General features: G+C 36.0%; 1 protein-coding gene across 9 annotated transcripts in view; it reads right to left on the bottom strand.

Annotated features, from left to right (window-relative positions):
• NBEAL1 (neurobeachin like 1) overlaps positions 1-17,483 on the bottom strand; it is a 178,045-nt gene that overhangs the window by 150,803 nt on the left and 9,759 nt on the right. For all 9 annotated transcript variants that reach the window (XR_005385234.1, XM_038585400.1, XM_038585404.1 and 6 more), the window contains exon 3: positions 2,016-2,107. Coding sequence is in view for 8 of the 9 variants with exons in the window: in XM_038585400.1 (XP_038441328.1) it covers positions 2,016-2,107 (92 nt within the window). In the remaining variant the exon portion in view is untranslated. The remainder of the gene's footprint in view (positions 1-2,015; positions 2,108-17,483) is intronic.

Raw genomic sequence — 17,483 nt, 5'->3', positions numbered from 1 at the left:
GATCCCCTTCATCTTATTTTAAACTCAGTGGCAGGGGATCCCTGGGTGGCTCAGCAGTTTAGTGCCTGCCTATGGCCCGGGGTATAATCCTGGAGTCCTGGGATCGAGTCTCACATTGGGCTCCCTGCTTGGAGCCTGCTTCTCCCTCTGCCTATGTCTCTGCCTCTCTCTCTCTCTCTCTCTGTCTCTCATGAATAAATAAATAAAAATCTTTTTAAAAAATAAATAAATAAATAAACACAGTGGCAATAGAAGTCTACATAAAGTTTTTAGAAATGACCTCCCAAGAAAGACATGTATAACAAGTGCATCTTATAAACTTTAGACTTCATTTCAATATCCCAAAAATTCAAAGGCCCAAGTCTTGACTCCATGAATCCTTAGGCTCATGATTTAACGGAGTTGCAAGTTATTAAAATAAAACCACTTCTAAGCATAAACCACAAAAGTACTCTTTTATGAGTAGAAATCAATATGTAATCTTATTTTGAGTTCAAGACTTAATACTTTTCAACCTTTATAAACCTGTTACAAATTAGCTAATAAGGAAGAACACTGAAACTGTATGTATAAATAATGAAGCACTAATGCTTTCTGAGCATTAAAGCACATCTTAAGTTCAATGCCTCAGTCCAAAGCTCTAATGACTTATTCTCTGAATTATTAAAATTACCCCTTAACTGCACTTCTTGCCTTCAGTCTCAACCCTTTCCAGTTTAACCTAATACCACTATAGGGACTTTTAAAAAGCAAACTTTTTTTTTTTTTTTTTTTTAAAGATTTTATTTATTTATTCATGATAGTCACAGAGAGAGAGAGAGAGAGAGAGAGAGAGAGGCAGAGGGAGAAGCAGGCTCCATGCACCGGGAGCCCGACGTGGGATCCGATCCCGGGTCTCCAGGATCGCGCCCTGGGCCAAAGGCAGGCACCAAACCGCTGCGCCACCCAGGGATCCCTAAAAAGCAAACTTAATCATGACACTGTCATGTAGAAAATTTTTGCAGAGCCTCACATCTTCCACAACAAAAAATCAAAGTCCATTAGCCATGCATACACGGCATTTCATGATCTGGCTTCTGATCCTCCAGACTCAATTCACCCATGTCCACCCTCTGATGGACTATCCCCATCCCCAAACTGCAAATGCTTTCCTCCTTAAAGATTTTTAATTCCTTAGATACTCTTTCTCATTATCAACCACCACCCATTTCTCCCCTTCCATCTCAATGTATCTCTATAAATGGGAGTTCTTTTTGTGGCTAAAAGTGTCTAGGGTCTCCTCATTTCTCCAGCTTTTTATCCCAGCCTAACCTAACCCCTCTTACCTTAGTAACAGCTATAAGGTCTTCAAGATGGCTTGAAAAAAAAGTAAAAACTTTTATCTGGTAAGTGGGCCTGGGAACTGTGAATGGAGAATGATGGTTGGCAGAGTAATTTCCACAAAATTTGAATTTTTCTATCATTTTTGTGTTTTTTAACTCTAACTTTGAAAAATATGAATATTTCATCTCCTCCAAGATGTCTTCTAAGGCCTCACTCTATAACAAAACCGTAATTATAAGTATAGTGTTCTCAGTGAGTTCTGTGAGTCTAATGAATTACTGAACCTGAAGGAGTCGTGAAAACTTTCAAACTTATATCCAGTTGGTCAGAGGCATGAGTGGCTCCCAGGATCTGCAACCAGTGTCTTAAGTGAGAGCAGTCTTGTTGAGAACTTTGCCCTTACTTTGTGGGATCTATCACTGACTCCAGGTAGTGTTAGAAATGAAGTGAATTGCAAGACACCTAGTTTGGTTGTAGTTCACCAACGTAATCTTTACTTCAAGAAGCCAGGTCTCATTTTAGCAGGCAAACATGCTATGATGAATTAACAAAGTCTGCCATAGGAGCAGGATTATGCAGAAGTATCATGTATGTCACATAATTGCTATCCTTGTAATAGGCCATCAGTGAAGTCTTTGTGCCTCAAATTCACAAAGTCAACTAAGAATAGAAAATTAAGTATTTCTACATACCTGGTAGGCAGCTTTTCAAAGTCAACATCTAAGAATTGTTCATAGCTAGAAACAAAATTGTCCAACCAGAGTTTCAGGTAATCTGGATCTTTCTGAAAAAAAGAAAACCAATATTAAGTATACCTGTCAGGGGAAAAAAAAAAAAAAAAAACATGCTTTCATTCCTATAAGCATATAGAAGCAATAATATGAAATCTCTTAAATGATATTCAGGAAAACACACGTGAAATTTTAAAATGTCTATTAAGTATAGTGAACCCTTGGGGCACCTGGATGGCTCCATCAGTTAAGCATCAGCTAGGATCGTGATCCTGGGGTCCTGGGATTGAGCCCTGCATTGGGCTCCCTGCTTGACAGAGAGCGTACTTCTCCCTCTCCCTCTGCTGTTCTCCCTACTTGTGCCCGCTTTCTGTCAAAAAAATAAATAAAATAGAAAGTATAGTGAACCCTCAAATGGCTTCCCATGTCACTCAAAGAGCTACAATTTTAACAATGTCCTATAAGATTCTAAACAATTTGCCCTCCTCTATTCCCTGACATTATCCACTATTACCCTCTACTACCCTGGCTTCCTGGTTATTACTGGGACATGCTAGATATACTTCTACCGTAAGGCCCTTCAACAGTCAAAAGACTATTTTCTCTAGCCAGAACACTCTTTCCCCAGATAGATGAATGAATGGCTAACTCCCTCATCTTCAAGTCATTCCTTAAATGACATTCTCAAAAGCCTACTTTTACCATCCTGTCTTAAAATTGCAAATCTTACTAACTTTACCTAACCCTATTCTGTTTCCCTCCTGTGGTGCTTTCTCACCTTCTATCATACTGTGTCCTTTATTTAGTTATTAGTTTATTGTCTGTCATTTCCCTGAGAATGTAGGCTTCACAAGTGCAAGGCCTTTCTAAGGGCTTACCATGAGTGACTTCTTTTTGTTTACTAATGGATATCTAACCAGTGCTTGGCACTGAGCAGGTGCTCAATAAATATTTGTTTAGTGAATTAATGAGAAATACAAGATGCGTAAGTAAAATAAAATCAGATATAGATCATTAATCTAAACAAAAACTAAAATTAAACTCTTCTAGAAGAAAATATAGGAGATACAATATACCTTTATAGGAGATATACCTTTGCAACGTTGGGGTAGACAAAGGTTTCTTGACTAATACGCAAAAATCACAAACCAAAAAAAAACTTAGTTAAGTCTTAATCAAAATTAAAAACATTTACTCATCAAAAGACACCAGTTAGAAAATGAAAAGGCAAGGCATATCAGCTGAAAATATTCTTAATACATATATTTGACAAAGAACTTACACTAAGAATATATAAAGAATTCCTAAAAATCACTACCAAAAGGACAACTCAATTTAAAAATGGGCAAAGTGGGGGGCACCTGGGTGACTCAGTAGTTAAGTGTCTGCCTTCAGTTCAAGTTGTGATCTTGGGGTCCTGGGATTGAGTCCTGCGTTAGGCTCTCTGCAGGGAGCCTGCTTCTCCCTTGACCTACATCTCTGCCTCTCTGTGTCCCTCATGAATGAATGAATGAATGAATGAATGAATGAATGAATGAATAAATAAATAAATAAATAAATAAATAAATAAATAAAATCTTTAAAAACAAAAAAATGGGGGTGCTTGGGTGGCTCATGGTTGAGCATCTGCCTTTGGCTCAGGTCATGACCCCGGGGTTCTGGGATCAAGAATAAATGAATAAATAAAATCTAAAAACAAAACAAAAAACGCCAAAGTTCAGACATTTCACGAAAGGGGATATAGGAACGACCAGTGAATGAAAGCATGTTTAATATCATTAGTTATCTAGAGAAAAGCAAATAAAAATCAAATGGAATACCCACTAACACACTCACTAGAATGGCCAAAACTAAAAACCCTGACCCTTCTAAGTGTTGGGGAAGATGTGGAGCAACTAGAACTCACACACTTCTGGTGGGAGTATAAAATGGTATAATCATTTAGAAAATAGTTTGGCAGTTTCTTTTAAAGTTAAACATAGACATACCACATGGTCTTCCCTTGAGAGAGGGAAAAACACATAACTACAAAAATGTACAAAAATGTTCATAAAAGATTTATTTTTAGTATGCAAAAGCTGGAAACAACCCAAAATTCCATCAATGAGTTAACTGACAAAGAAATTGTGCTATACTCATACAACGGAATGCTATTCAGGAATAATATTGAGTTAACTATTGATACAACAAACAGAAATTTCAAAAACATAACTGAGCAAGAAATGCCAGGCATTAAAGTGTATCACTGTACGATTTCATTAGAGCAGGCTATGATGAGAGAAATTAGATCACTGGCTGTCTTTCAGAGGACTGACTATAAAGGGACACAAAGGGAACGTTCCTAGGTGATAGAAATTTTCTATTTAATTATGTAAGTGGTTACACAAATGTTTGCCTGTAACAAAACATTAAGTTTGGGGCAGCCCAGGTGGCTCAGCGGTTTAGTGCCGCCTTCAGCCCGGAGCGTGATCCTGGAGACCCGGGATCAAGTCCCACGTCGGGCTCCCTGCATGGAGCCTGCCTCTCCCTCTGCCTGTGTCTCTGCCCCTCCATCCCTCCCTCTCTCTCTCTCTCTCTCTCTTGAATAAATAAAATCTTAAAAAAAAAAAAAACATGAAATTTGACACTTAAAATGTGTGCATTTTATGGTCTATATCTCACAGTTTATTTGAAATAAAATTATTCCTCAGACATATCTCTTTAAATATAAATTGCATCGTTAAAAATGATGCTCAAATGTATTTCCTCCCTCTCTTAACCCTTCCTTATTGCAGTCAATTTCAACAATACTCAGAAGTTTTACTTAGTCACTATTGGTTAGGCACTGCACTTGGATAAAGGGAACTCAAGTAATTTATTTCCCTAAAATAAAAGCATTACACTACAAATCAGAACTGCTAAAAGAATGTTCCCAGAATATACAGAGACTGGTGACCTTTTGTGTATTTTTTTTCTATTAATACACTGTTCCAAAATCGGATTGTAAATTGCCACTATCTACATCATCACTGAGAAACAAGATGGAAGTATTTCAGAAAAAGAACTACCTTATGTGAGAAATTTTCAAGGGTTCCATTACTTGCTGTTTTTATTTCCAACTAGTACATTATTCATTTATTCAGTTACTCATTTATCCATTCAGAACAGAATAACAGAAATACAAGTAGCTGTGGAGTTTTCCTTATCATTCTTGCTTTTAATAAAGCATAGGATTATCTCTCTGTAAAAGACACAAAACAGTCTCGTAACACCATAAAGAATTAATGCGTTTCTCCTCATAGTTTATTTAGGAACTGTACAGTATCTGGTTCAAAGTGTAAAGGTCAGGGTTACAAGTGGTTGGCGTGTACAGAGCTCCCCTAGGAAGCAGGACAACTTATACAGAAAAAAAATGGTACTCAAATCTGGAAAGGCTTCATTTTAAAAAGTAAAGCAGCTACAGTTTTTGAGCATATGCCATGTGCTAAGTAAGTACTATAGCAGGCATTTTTAAATATGTACCACTGCATTTACTCCTTATACCTATCCAGAGGTTTCATTTCCCCATTTTGTAGGAAAGAAAAGGGATGTTCTAGAAAATATAACTTGTCCAGTCTCAGATTTAGTATTGATAGTGCTGGGATTAAAATGCAAGATAGATGAATCCAAATGTGCTCCTTCCACTACACTACACTCTCTTTGAACTATGAGCACAGCTTTAGTGAGCAAATAGAGGAAAAGACTCAGGGTCAGTAAACTCAAGGCTATAAATAATTCAACACATAACACAGCCACATTCTACACAGACAAAATTCTTAGAGAATCTATACTTTACTGCCAAAAAACACAAAAAGATGTCCACATACCCAGAAATGATATTATTTTTTGTAAGATTTTATTTATTTGAGAGAGAGAGAGAGAGCATACACAGAAGCGGGGGGGGGGGGGGGGGAGGGCAGAAGGAGAGGGAGAAGCCTACTCCCCACTGAGCAGGGAACCTTATGCAGGGCTCAATCCCAGGAACCTGAGATCAGCCCTATCATGCCCTGAGCCAAAAGCAGACCCTTAACCTACCCACTCTACAGGAACAATATTAATTAAACTCAAACTAAGTCACTTTCATGTTTAAGAGTTCGGTATACTGAAACACCACAGTAATGTCTATTTGTACACTATTTACACACAACACACAGATGTATTATGTACTGTAGGAGCACTGGGACCAAATTACAGGGACTCTAATACCTGCTCTGCCACTTTCTCGAATAAGTCATCCTATGTTTGCATTATCAGTTTTTTTCTCTATAAAAATGAATATAATAATACCTTTCCCCCAAAAAGTAAAATAATAATACCTTTCCTATAGGGCTGTAAATAATCTAATATATGTCAAGGGCTTAAAATAATGTCTAGCACATAGTATATGCTCATGTATTAAAATATTTATAATCTTTCATGTGCCAAAACTAGGGAACTCCCATAAAATAGGAATATTCTATGCAACACATAAACATATTTAACTATTTCCTGATTCCCCTTCCATGATTTTAATTGTATTCTTTTCCTTCCAAATCTCTTTGCATTTACTATCTGTATGGCTTTGGGCAGGTCACTTGATCTCTCTGATCTATTCCTCATCTATAATATTGTTTCCTACCTCGTAAGGTGTTGAAAGCACTGAATAAGATAATACATCTAAGGCAATCAACAGTACCTGTCATTTAGCAATTACTCAAAACATGTTGGTTACCATTATTAAGATACAGACTTGCTATCAAGTTGGTCATGATTTAATGTAATAAATAAGCACTTAGTGAAATAACTACAAAAACAACTTTATCGATTTTGCCCTCAAATATTCATCCAGTCATCTGCCAGTGTTTAAAACTGTCTTTCATTTGAACTGTTAGGTGGTTCTCTACTGGTCTTCACAGCTTCAATTTCTCCTCCCTATACATAGCTACTAATGGGATTTGTTAAATTTAAATCTAAACATTTCTTCCCTCCTGTTAAAATACCTTCAATGGCCCCCATTATCACAGGAAGAAGTTTAAACACTTAAGAGACAGTGGCCACTAGCCAAATGTGATTATTTAAATTACATTAATACACAGAAGGCTTTTATCTTCTCTTAACATCCACTTCCCTGTTGGGAGGCTTTAGTGGGTAATGGAATTAAGAGATCCATACAACTTCATCTAGTTCTTACAGGGTGGGGTTAGAGGTAAGAATAGGGAACACCTTACTTCCTCCATGCAAAGATATTTGGGTTGTAATAGTCCTTTAAGTTTTAAAACTATAAACCTTTAAATATATATATATGTATATATATTTCAACCAATATTGGGCATTTCCCAACTTACATACGAGTTGCATTATAAGAGTTCATTTAGGGGATCCCTGGGTGGCGCAGCGGTTTGGCGCCTGCCTTTGGCCCAGGGCGCGATCCTGGAGACCCGGGATCGAATCCCACATCAGGCTCCCGGTGCATGGAGCCTGCTTCTCCCTCTGCCTATGTCTCTGCCTCTCTCTCTCTCTCTCTGTGACTATCATAAATAAATAAAAATTAAAAAAAAAAAAAAAAAAAAAAAAAAAAAAAAAAAAAAAAAAAAATAAGAGTTCATTTAAGTCGGTTATATTCATAATATAGTTTCTAATTCCTACCAAAAGAAGATAAATCCCCCCTCAACAGAAACATTATAACAAATGGTAATTCATCTTTCAGGTCAGTCCTCAAGTTTTTCTGACAGAACCTAGATACATCAAAAAACATTAAATAGGGATCCCTGGGTGGCGCAGCGGTTTGGCGCCTGCCTTTGGCCCAGGGCGCGATCCTGGAGACCCGAGATCGAATCCCACATCAGGCTCCCGGTGCATGGAGCCTGCTTCTCCCTCTGCCTATGTCTCTGTGCCTCTCTCTCTCTCTCTCTGTGACTATCATAAATAAATAAAAATTAAAAAAAAAAAAAAAACATTAAATAAGTACATGACCATGTAACAGCCAAGAACAATACTAGGCTCTATAGCTATAATGACAAAACAAAACTTTAAATCAATTTTACCCCCCCAAAAAAATGCATAATCTTATCCTCAAAGTGCTCACTGTTCAGCAGAAAAGAGGCATAAACAAATAAATGCATACAGCATAAGAAATAAAGCAGCTGTAAAAAGTACTGAAATAATAAAAAGGAGGAAGCCTGGCTGGCTCAGCTGGTAGAGTATGCAACTCTTCATCTTAGGGTTATGAGTTTGAGCCCCACATTAGGGGTAAAGATTCCTTAAAAATAAAATCTTAAAAAAAAAATAAAAAGGGAGTTATTGACTGTCAAAATTAGAAATAAGTGAGGAGCAGAAGCACTAAAAGTATTCATAGATCATCATAATCAGACACACTCAAGGAGGAAGAGGAAGAGGGGAATTCCAGACAGACAGAAAATAGCAAGATATTTTCAAAGATGTACAATATTTAGTCCTATTAAGTAAATAGATAAACGGGAGAAGTTAGCATTTCCTGAGCAAGTACTTAAGGACACTGTTCACTTGGACAAATATGATGGACAGTTAGGGAAAAAAAGAAGAAAAAAATGGTTGTACTTAATCAAATTTGAGAAGCACTAGTTAGGAATGGTTAAATGAGATTTTAAACAATATATTATTTTTAAGATGAAATATGCCGTGTGAATGACATTAGAAGTGGTGGTTATAATGTGAAATTTTCAAAACATATATAATCATGAACCTTATCTTCCTGACTCAATTTCATTTATTTTATCAAAGAAATAACTTTTTAAAATCTTTTCCATTATGTTTATTAATTTCTGCTTTCTAAAAGCATTTTATTAAACAATTTCGCAAATACTTAGAATGACATGACTCAGCTTCAACAATTACCAAATCATGCAAGACCAATATTCTTTCACCTGTATCCCCATATTCAACCAGATTATTTTGAAGCAAACCTAGATATATCATTTCATCCACAAATATTTCAATACATAGTCCCAAGAGATCTTTTAAAAACTATGATCAAATATCACATCTGAAAAAATTAGCAGTTCCTTAATATCAGTGTTCAAATGCCTTAACTATTTGATAATATCAGGACCCAAATAAAGTCCATAAATTACATTTGGAGGATGTATTTTTTTTAAAAGCTTTTTATTTATTCATAGAGACACACAGAGAGAGAGAGAGAGAGAGAGAGAGAGGCAGAGACACAGGCAGAGGGAGAAGTAGGCACCATGCAGAGAGCCTGACGTGGGACTCTATCCAGGGTCTCCAGGATCACGCCTGGGGCTGCAGGCGGCGCTAAACCGCTGCGCCACCTGGGCTGCCCTGGATGATGTATTTTTTAGGTCTATTTAAACCTATAGGTTTCTATTACTTTTTTTTTTTTTTTTTTGGTCATAATTTATTTGTTGAAGACAATGGGTCATCTGTGAGGTAGTATTTCTCACATCAGGGTTTTGCTGACTGTATGCTCTTATGCCATTTTACATGTTCCTCAGTACTCTGTATTTCCAAATAATTAGATCTTGAAACTATCAAATTTAGGTTTTGTTTTTAGACAAAAAACATAGGTGTTGCTATGTATGTCCTTCAGAATGTATATGTCTAGTTATCCCTTTAGCGATGTTAAAGCCACTTATCATTTTCTACATCCAGTATGATTAATTTTTGCAATAAACCTTTTAATTTCCTGGGATGCCTGGGTGGCTCAGTGGTGGAGCATCTGCCTTCAGCTCAGGTCATGATCCTGGGGTACTTGGGAGCCTGGTTCTCCCTCTGCCTATGTCTCTTCTCTCTCTCTCTCTCTCTCTCTCTCTCCCCCTCTCTGTGATTGAATAAATGAAATGAATAAATAAAATCTTAAAAAAAAAAACCTTATAATTTCTTTATGTCACCATGACTACTAGAAAGATTTGCAAAAGAAAGCACTATTTAAAAACAAAAAAACAAAAAAAAGAAAGCACTATTAATCTTATTTCCACATTCCTAATTAATATAACCAGATAGTTCATCCCAAGATGTTATGATTTCTTAAAATTAAATATACTCAATACATGTCAATCTTCTTGTATATTTCCTACAACAATTGAAAAACAGAACAATAGGGATCCCTGGGTGGCGCAGCGGTTTGGCGCCTGCCTTTGGCCCAGGGCGCGATCCTGGAGACCCAGGATCGAATCCCACATCGGGCTCCCGGTGCATGGAGCCTGCCTCTCCCTCTGCCTATGTCTCTGCCTCTCTCTCTCTCTCTCTCTCTATCATAAATAAATAAAAATTAAAAAAAAAAAAAAGAAAAACAGAACAATAAATTTGAGAATTTTCACATTGAAGAGCTTATAATTTCCCTCAGTCTACTTTCTTTGGATTTATTATTCTTGAAATGGATAGCATATTAATCTATTTCTGCATAACAAATTAAATACATTCAGAAGCTTATATAACAAATATTTTATGAGTGTTTTGGGTGAGGAATTCAAAACCAGCTCAGAGTTTCCAATGAGCCATCATCATAATGAAGATGTTAAGTAGGGCTGTGGTCTTAGCAAAGCTTGACTGGGCTGGAAAAACTACTTTCAATCTCACTAATGTGGTGTCTGGCAAGGCTTCCGTTCATAACATGGCCTCTCCATAGACCTGCTCAAAACATAGCAGCTGGCTTCTCCAAGTCAATGATCCAAGAAAAAAGGAGTAACTGAGATGAAAACAAGGGTGTCTTTTCTCATTTCAGAAATGATATACTTTTGCCAAATTCTATGGTCACAAAAGAATCCTGGTACACCGTAGGAGGCCACTGTAAAAGGGTGGGGCTACCAGGATGTGAGGATCTTAAAGGCTTATGACTACAAATATCTAGTTCATAAATTTTTAGCCTTTTTTAAAAAACATATTTAAAGCCACAAATTTTCCTAAGTCATGTGTAGTCACTTCCCATCAAGTTATAAAATGTTGTATGGGGATCCCTGGGTGGCGCAGCGGTTTGGCGCCTGCCTTTGGCCCAGGGCGCGATCCTGGAGACCCGGGATCGAATCCCACGTCGGGCTCCCGGTGCATGGAGCCTGCTCTGCCTATGTCTCTGCCTCTCTCTCTCTCTCTGTGACTATCATAAATAAATAAAAATTTTAAAAATAAATAAATAAATAAATAAATAAATAAATAAATAAATAAATAAATAAATAAAATAAAATGTTGTATGTTTATCATTCAGGTACTTACTTACTTACTTATTTATTGAAAGAAGTGGAGGAAGGACAGGGGAGAGGGAGAGAGAGAATCTTAAGCAGGCTCCACACCCAATTCAGAGCCTGATGCTGGGCTCCATCTCACAACCATGAGATCATGACCTGAACCAAAATCAGACTCAGATGCTTAAATGAGCCACACAAGTGCCCTTCAAAACTCTAATTTTTATTACTTGTTCTTTAATCAAAGGTTTACTTAAAAGGGTATTTCACAACCTTCATTCAGTTTTAATCTGATATTGATCAAAATATATTTGTCACTGTTAAACATACTCTATTATTTTGATCATTTGAAATTTGCTCTAAGGTCTCATATCATTTTTGTAAATGCGTGGTCGGAAGGAATATATGTTGGGTATAGTGTTCTACATAAATTCCTTATTATCAAGCTTGTCAATTCTATTAAGTCTTCTGCATCTTCACTGACATTTTTAGTCTATGCATTCTTTCAGTTACTGAAGTGTTGTTTTTAAAAAAACTAATAAGGCAAGTCATATAGAAAAAAAAACCTTATGATTGTCATATTTTCATTTCTCTGTGCTTGCTCTGACACTGAGGTACACACAAATTTTAAATTGTTATATTTTCCTGCTGAATTGAACGGTTTTTCTGAACATGGCTTTATTTCACTTTACTTTGAAAAAAATTTATTTGGTTGGAAATAATAGATTCATAAGTCTTTTCTTCAAAGATGTCACCCTTTTTGCTTCCATCATTATTACTAAAAAGTCAGCTATTACTTCTGTCATCTCTTTGAAGATCTTTTTTTCTCTGGCAACTTTTAAGATTTTTCTTTTTCTTTGGTTCTCTGCAAAACCACTTAAAGTTTCACTATGATGTATCTTGGTATGAAATCAGTTTTATTTACTCTGCTTGAAATTCTGTGGACTTTCATTAATCCTGGAACATTTCATTAATCTCTTCAAGTAATACGTTTGTCTCCTTCTTCCTTTCCTCTTCCTTTTCAGAATCCAATTAAACATGTTATTTCACATTAGCCTTCATCTCTTAACCTTCCTTCCATATATTCCATTTGACTTCCTAGTTATATTCTAAAAAGGACTTACGATCTCCCTTCCAATTCTCTAATTCTCTTCAGCTGTCTAAACCCAAATCGGTCACATTTATTGGTTTTTAAATATTACTGGGATTCCCCATTATTCCCCTAGATATTCTATTTCTTTTTTTAAAACTACTAGTTCACTTTTATATCACATTTCTCTGATTCCAAGATTTTTTTTTTTTAAACTACTAGTTCACTTTTATATCACATTTCTCTGATTCCAAGATTTTTTTTTTTTACACTTTGGTTTGTGTGGTGTTTTTTTTTTTTTTTTAAGATTTTATTTATTTATTCATGATAGACATAGAGAGAGAAAGAGAGGCAGAGACACAGGCAGAGGGAGAAGCAGGCTCCATGCAGGGAGCCCGATGTGGGACTGGATCCCGGGACTCCAAGACCACGCCCTGGGCCAAAGGCAGGTGCTAAACCGCTGAGCCACCCAGGGATCCCACACTTTGGTATCTTTGAAATCAAAATGCATCTTCTAATTGCTCTCAGAAAGGCTGTTGTTAAGACCTATTTGTCAATGCTTTGCAAACCTGGTAACAAAGGTTTCATATTGATATTCTTTCTCTAGATTTATGCACAGTTAGTACCACATGTTGAGTTTAATTGCTGTTAAAAATTTACTATGATTAGGCAATAGAATGAAGTTGTGTATACAAAAAAGGTATGAAAACAGAGCAGTAGGGTATAATTTGACATTAATGATACAACTATTTGTTACCATAGAAATAATCACAATTTTATGTTTCATGACAAGGCAAGTGCTTTATGAAGTGAACAATGGGAGATACCCTCAAATAGAGGAAACTGAAATACATGCAAAGAATTAACTACCATATGCCAACCAATGCAAATGAAGACAAGAGTATCTGTCAAATCTCTTGGAAAATATGATATTCCAAGACAATAAGAGCCTGTTATGATTGATTCACAAATCATGAATTAAATTATTAAGCTGCAATTTGAAAATATATTTGGTATCTGTATTGAAGTTTCTTCTTCCAGAGGAATTTGCATTTGCTTTTACCAAGCACCAGACTAGTCTCCATGACTTAGGGATTTTGGACTTTGGAAGGAAGGTAGATTTGATTGCAAATCCACAAAAGAATCAACTTGTGGTAACATCTTCTCAGGGACTTTTCTCCTTTTAGCTCTGCTTAAAACAAAGCCATTTTTCCCTAGTCTCCCAACTGAAGATGGAAGAGTGAGGTGGGTTTGCTTTTCAATTGAGCTTTACGCCAAGGGTGTACACCTTTGGGGGTCACGAGGGAAAACCTATTAGACTTCTCACTCTAATTAGTCTTTAGCTTTGACTTCTTCCTTCCATCCACAAGATGAGAAAAAACAAAAGCAGAAGTTCACCAGGAAAAGTGGCTTCCATTCTCCATCTAATGAAGTTCCTGCTTTCACTAAGATTTAAAGCCTTACCATCCTGCCAGCTTTTCAATGTTATTAAAATATGACTTAAATTTTATTCAGCATTGTAAATGATTTTCAGAAGGGTTGGTCCAACAACCCTTGGAAAAGAAAGAAAAGTCTACCGTAAGGTCACTTTTCTTTCATAATTTTGGTCAGGATTTATATGTGTCTGGAACATATTCTGTGGCTATCAAACTACTATCCATTCTTTAAAACCTTGATGAAATGCTCTCTTTAATCAATCTCTGATGAGTTCATTCATCTTCCCTAAAGTCTCACATCTAAGCCTACAATCTAAATGGGAAACTGACTCTAGTTGGAAAAGCATGCCCACAGATGAAGTTAGTCAATTAAATAGATAAAAGATACAAAATTTTGATGAAAGAAAGCCTGTCACATCTTTAAAGGTTTGGAAGTCATTTTAACGTAAATGAAAAAGGAACGTTCAAATAGAGGTTTATGTAAAAAATAGGCTTAGAATACACCAATTCCTATAGAAATGATTTCAAATTTTACTTTAGGTATTCATTAAAAAAAAAAAAGTCATTCAGATAACTAAGTTCCAGATTTGATCAACATAGCTGATTCAGTTAAACCTGGCAGGATTTGAAAACGCTAACACATGGAACATTTAAATGTTAGGTATAACATGACTTATTCCATTAATGTTGCATTCACCTTGGAATTTCACACATGGTGGACAGGTAAAGAAATTTCTGGAGCAGGTGTTTCTGGGAAATCAGGTGATCAAATGTACCACTGTGAGATGGGATGCTGACAGCAAGGAAGGCTGTGCATATGTAGGAACAGGAAATACAAAGGAACTCTGTACTTTCTATTCAATTTTGCTATGAATCTAAAACTGCTCTAAAAAATGAAGTTTATGTTAAAAAAATTTTAAATAGAGGAAAATACACAATTCAAGGGATAAAGTGACAGTAAGCAACATGTGTATACAAGCAGGTACCCAATAACTAGTTGAACTACAGCAAATTCTTTTTATTTAGGTTTATTTTTTTTAGTAATCTCTACCCAACGTGGGGCTCAAACTCATGTCCCCAAGATCAAGAGCTGCATGTTCTGCTGATTGAGCCAGCCAGGCACCCCCACCTACGGTGAATTCTTTTAAGATAAGCCTACCACTAGGCATGTATTAATTAAATATAACATTGATACCTTTTAAACGAAGCTTAAAAGTTTAAAATAATATTGAAGTGTCATGTTAGGTTTAAGTTTTTCAAATTTAATATCTTAATGATGTTAATAGTAGTAAATATAATTTACAGATTTTTCAATCACATCCATAAAGTACTTAAACTGAAAATCTCTGAAAAAATGAAATGTTTACTTTCTGAATGTTTATATTTTCTAGAATTGTATCTCAAATTTAAAAAATTTTAATGCTGACATAAATCAGAACTTTTCTTAGACCATAAATCTAAATTAGAAAATTTATGCATTTTTATCCCTAAAATGAAGTTAATTCACTAGAAAATTAAAATTTTATATTTGAACTTATTTAAATTTTGTATTTTGACAAAAATCCTGAGTCAAAATTACTCAATAAAAAAGTATAAATTCACTTCACAATACCATAAAATAGTACATATCTTTCCTAATATTCAAATGCTTTCTTTTTTTAAATTTTTTTCCTTATTTTACACAGAGCACGTGCTCAAGAAAGAGCAAGCGAGTGAGCACAAGCACTTGAGCAAAGTAGGGGGAGTGACAGGCAGAGGGAAAAGCTCCTGGCAGAGCAGGGAGCCTGATACAGAACTTGATCTCAGGACCCTGGGATCATGATCTGAGCCGAAGGCAGATGCTTAACAGACTGAGCCATTTAGGAGACCTATTCAAACAAATGTTTAATGTCAGGAAAGATTATGTAGCAGTTAAATGTATCAAACAACACTACATTTTTTTACAGAGGCAAATTGTGAAATGCTCGAATGACTTTTTTGAGAAATGCATGGATCAGTTAATGCTTTGGTTCAATGTGAGTAGATAATTCCAGGAGTTTGAATCTTTTATGTCACAAGACATAAAAGAAAATGTTAATATTCCTTAGATGTAAGTAAGAACAAGTTACTTTCAGTATTTTAAAAGACAATGTAGTCCAGGAGCACCTGGGTGGCTCAATCAGTTAAGTGTCTGACTTTCGATTTAAGCTCAGGTCACAATGTCAGGATGGTGAGATTGAGCCCCACATGGGCCTTGGTGCCAGGTGTAGAGTCTGCTGAAGATTCTCTCTTCCTCTCCCCTTGCCTCTCCCCCTCACCTCCGTCCCTGGTGCTCACACATGCTTGTTCTCTCAAAAAAAAGAAAAAAAAAGTTTTAAAGGATAGTATAGTCCCTATAAATATATTTAAGAGTAGGGCTCCCTATTTTCCCTATTGAAAAAGAAGTGGCACATTACAAGGTGAATTCTATTCTTTTTAGTAAAAGCTGAGGAAAAGATGAGGAAATCAGGGCTGCTAACTAACACTTGTCTGAATTCTGTCATCATCAAAGGAGATCATTTATATTTATGGTAGATTCCAGTCATTTCACATAGTTACCCACATCTTGAAAAATTTTGAATGACCAGAAAAAAATTGTCAGAAAAAATAAATTCCATTTTCACAAAATAAATCAAAAGTTTTTGTTAAGGCATCTGAGTATAAACAGAAAAAGTTAGGTAGGCCAAACACTTAAATTCATATACTACAAGTCACTAAATGCTGATCTACATGCATTTTATTTTACATAATTTAAAATGAAGGACCACTGAGAATTAAGTATAGCACCTGATTCCCAATGTATCTATTTACAATTCATAATGATTCTAATAAAAGAGAATATTTAGGGGATCCTGGGTGGTGCAGCGGTTTAGCGCCTGCCTTTGGCTCAGGACACGATCCTGGAGACCCAGGATCGAATCCCACATCGGGCTCCCGGTGCATGGAGCCTGCTTCTCCGCCTCTTCTCTCTCTCTCTCTGTGTGTGACTAACGTAAATAAATAAAAATTTTTTTAAAAGATTAAAAAAAAAAGAGAGAATATTTAAAATGACAGCCACTATCTACCAATGATTAAAATAAGCTGTGATTTTTTTTTCATACTAAGTCTTTATTTTTCTAGAACTTAGGAATAGTCTAATTAGCCACATCTTAACAAGTACACACATAGAACTATTCTAAGTAGTTTTATAATATATTGTAATAATAGCAAACCTGAATTAGAAATGTTAGCAGTATGCCTAAAAAAAAAATGAATAAAGTAAAACATCTATCATTTACCTATCACAAATTTGATCTATGAATTCAGAGGGTTATACATAATACATGTCTCAGTCCCAAAGTCTAAAGCTAACCTAATAGAAAACCCCAGTCTTTTTCCCCCTAAATTGAAGAAGACAAGTTTGCCTTTTATTTCAAATACTACAGAATACCATGTTGGAGTTATTTGACAATATAGTTAGACAAGAGAAAACAAGTGAAGGCAAAAGAATTAGTGAACTCTCATTTTCTATAGGGGACTTTTTTTTTTTTTTTTTAATTTTTATTTGTTTATGATAGTCACACACACACAGAGAGAGAGAGGCAGAGGGAGAAGCAGGCTCCATGCACCGGGAGCCCGATGTGGGATTCGATCCCGGGTCTCCAGGATCGCGCCCTGGGCCAAAGGCAGGCGCTAAACCACTGCGCCACCCAGGGATCCCTATAGGGGACTTTCT

The sequence above is a fragment of the Canis lupus genome, chromosome 37 (genome assembly GCF_011100685.1).
Source record: "Canis lupus familiaris isolate Mischka breed German Shepherd chromosome 37, alternate assembly UU_Cfam_GSD_1.0, whole genome shotgun sequence".
Classification (NCBI taxonomy): domain Eukaryota; kingdom Metazoa; phylum Chordata; class Mammalia; order Carnivora; family Canidae; genus Canis; species Canis lupus.
This window is presented reverse-complemented; position numbering and strand designations above follow the sequence as displayed.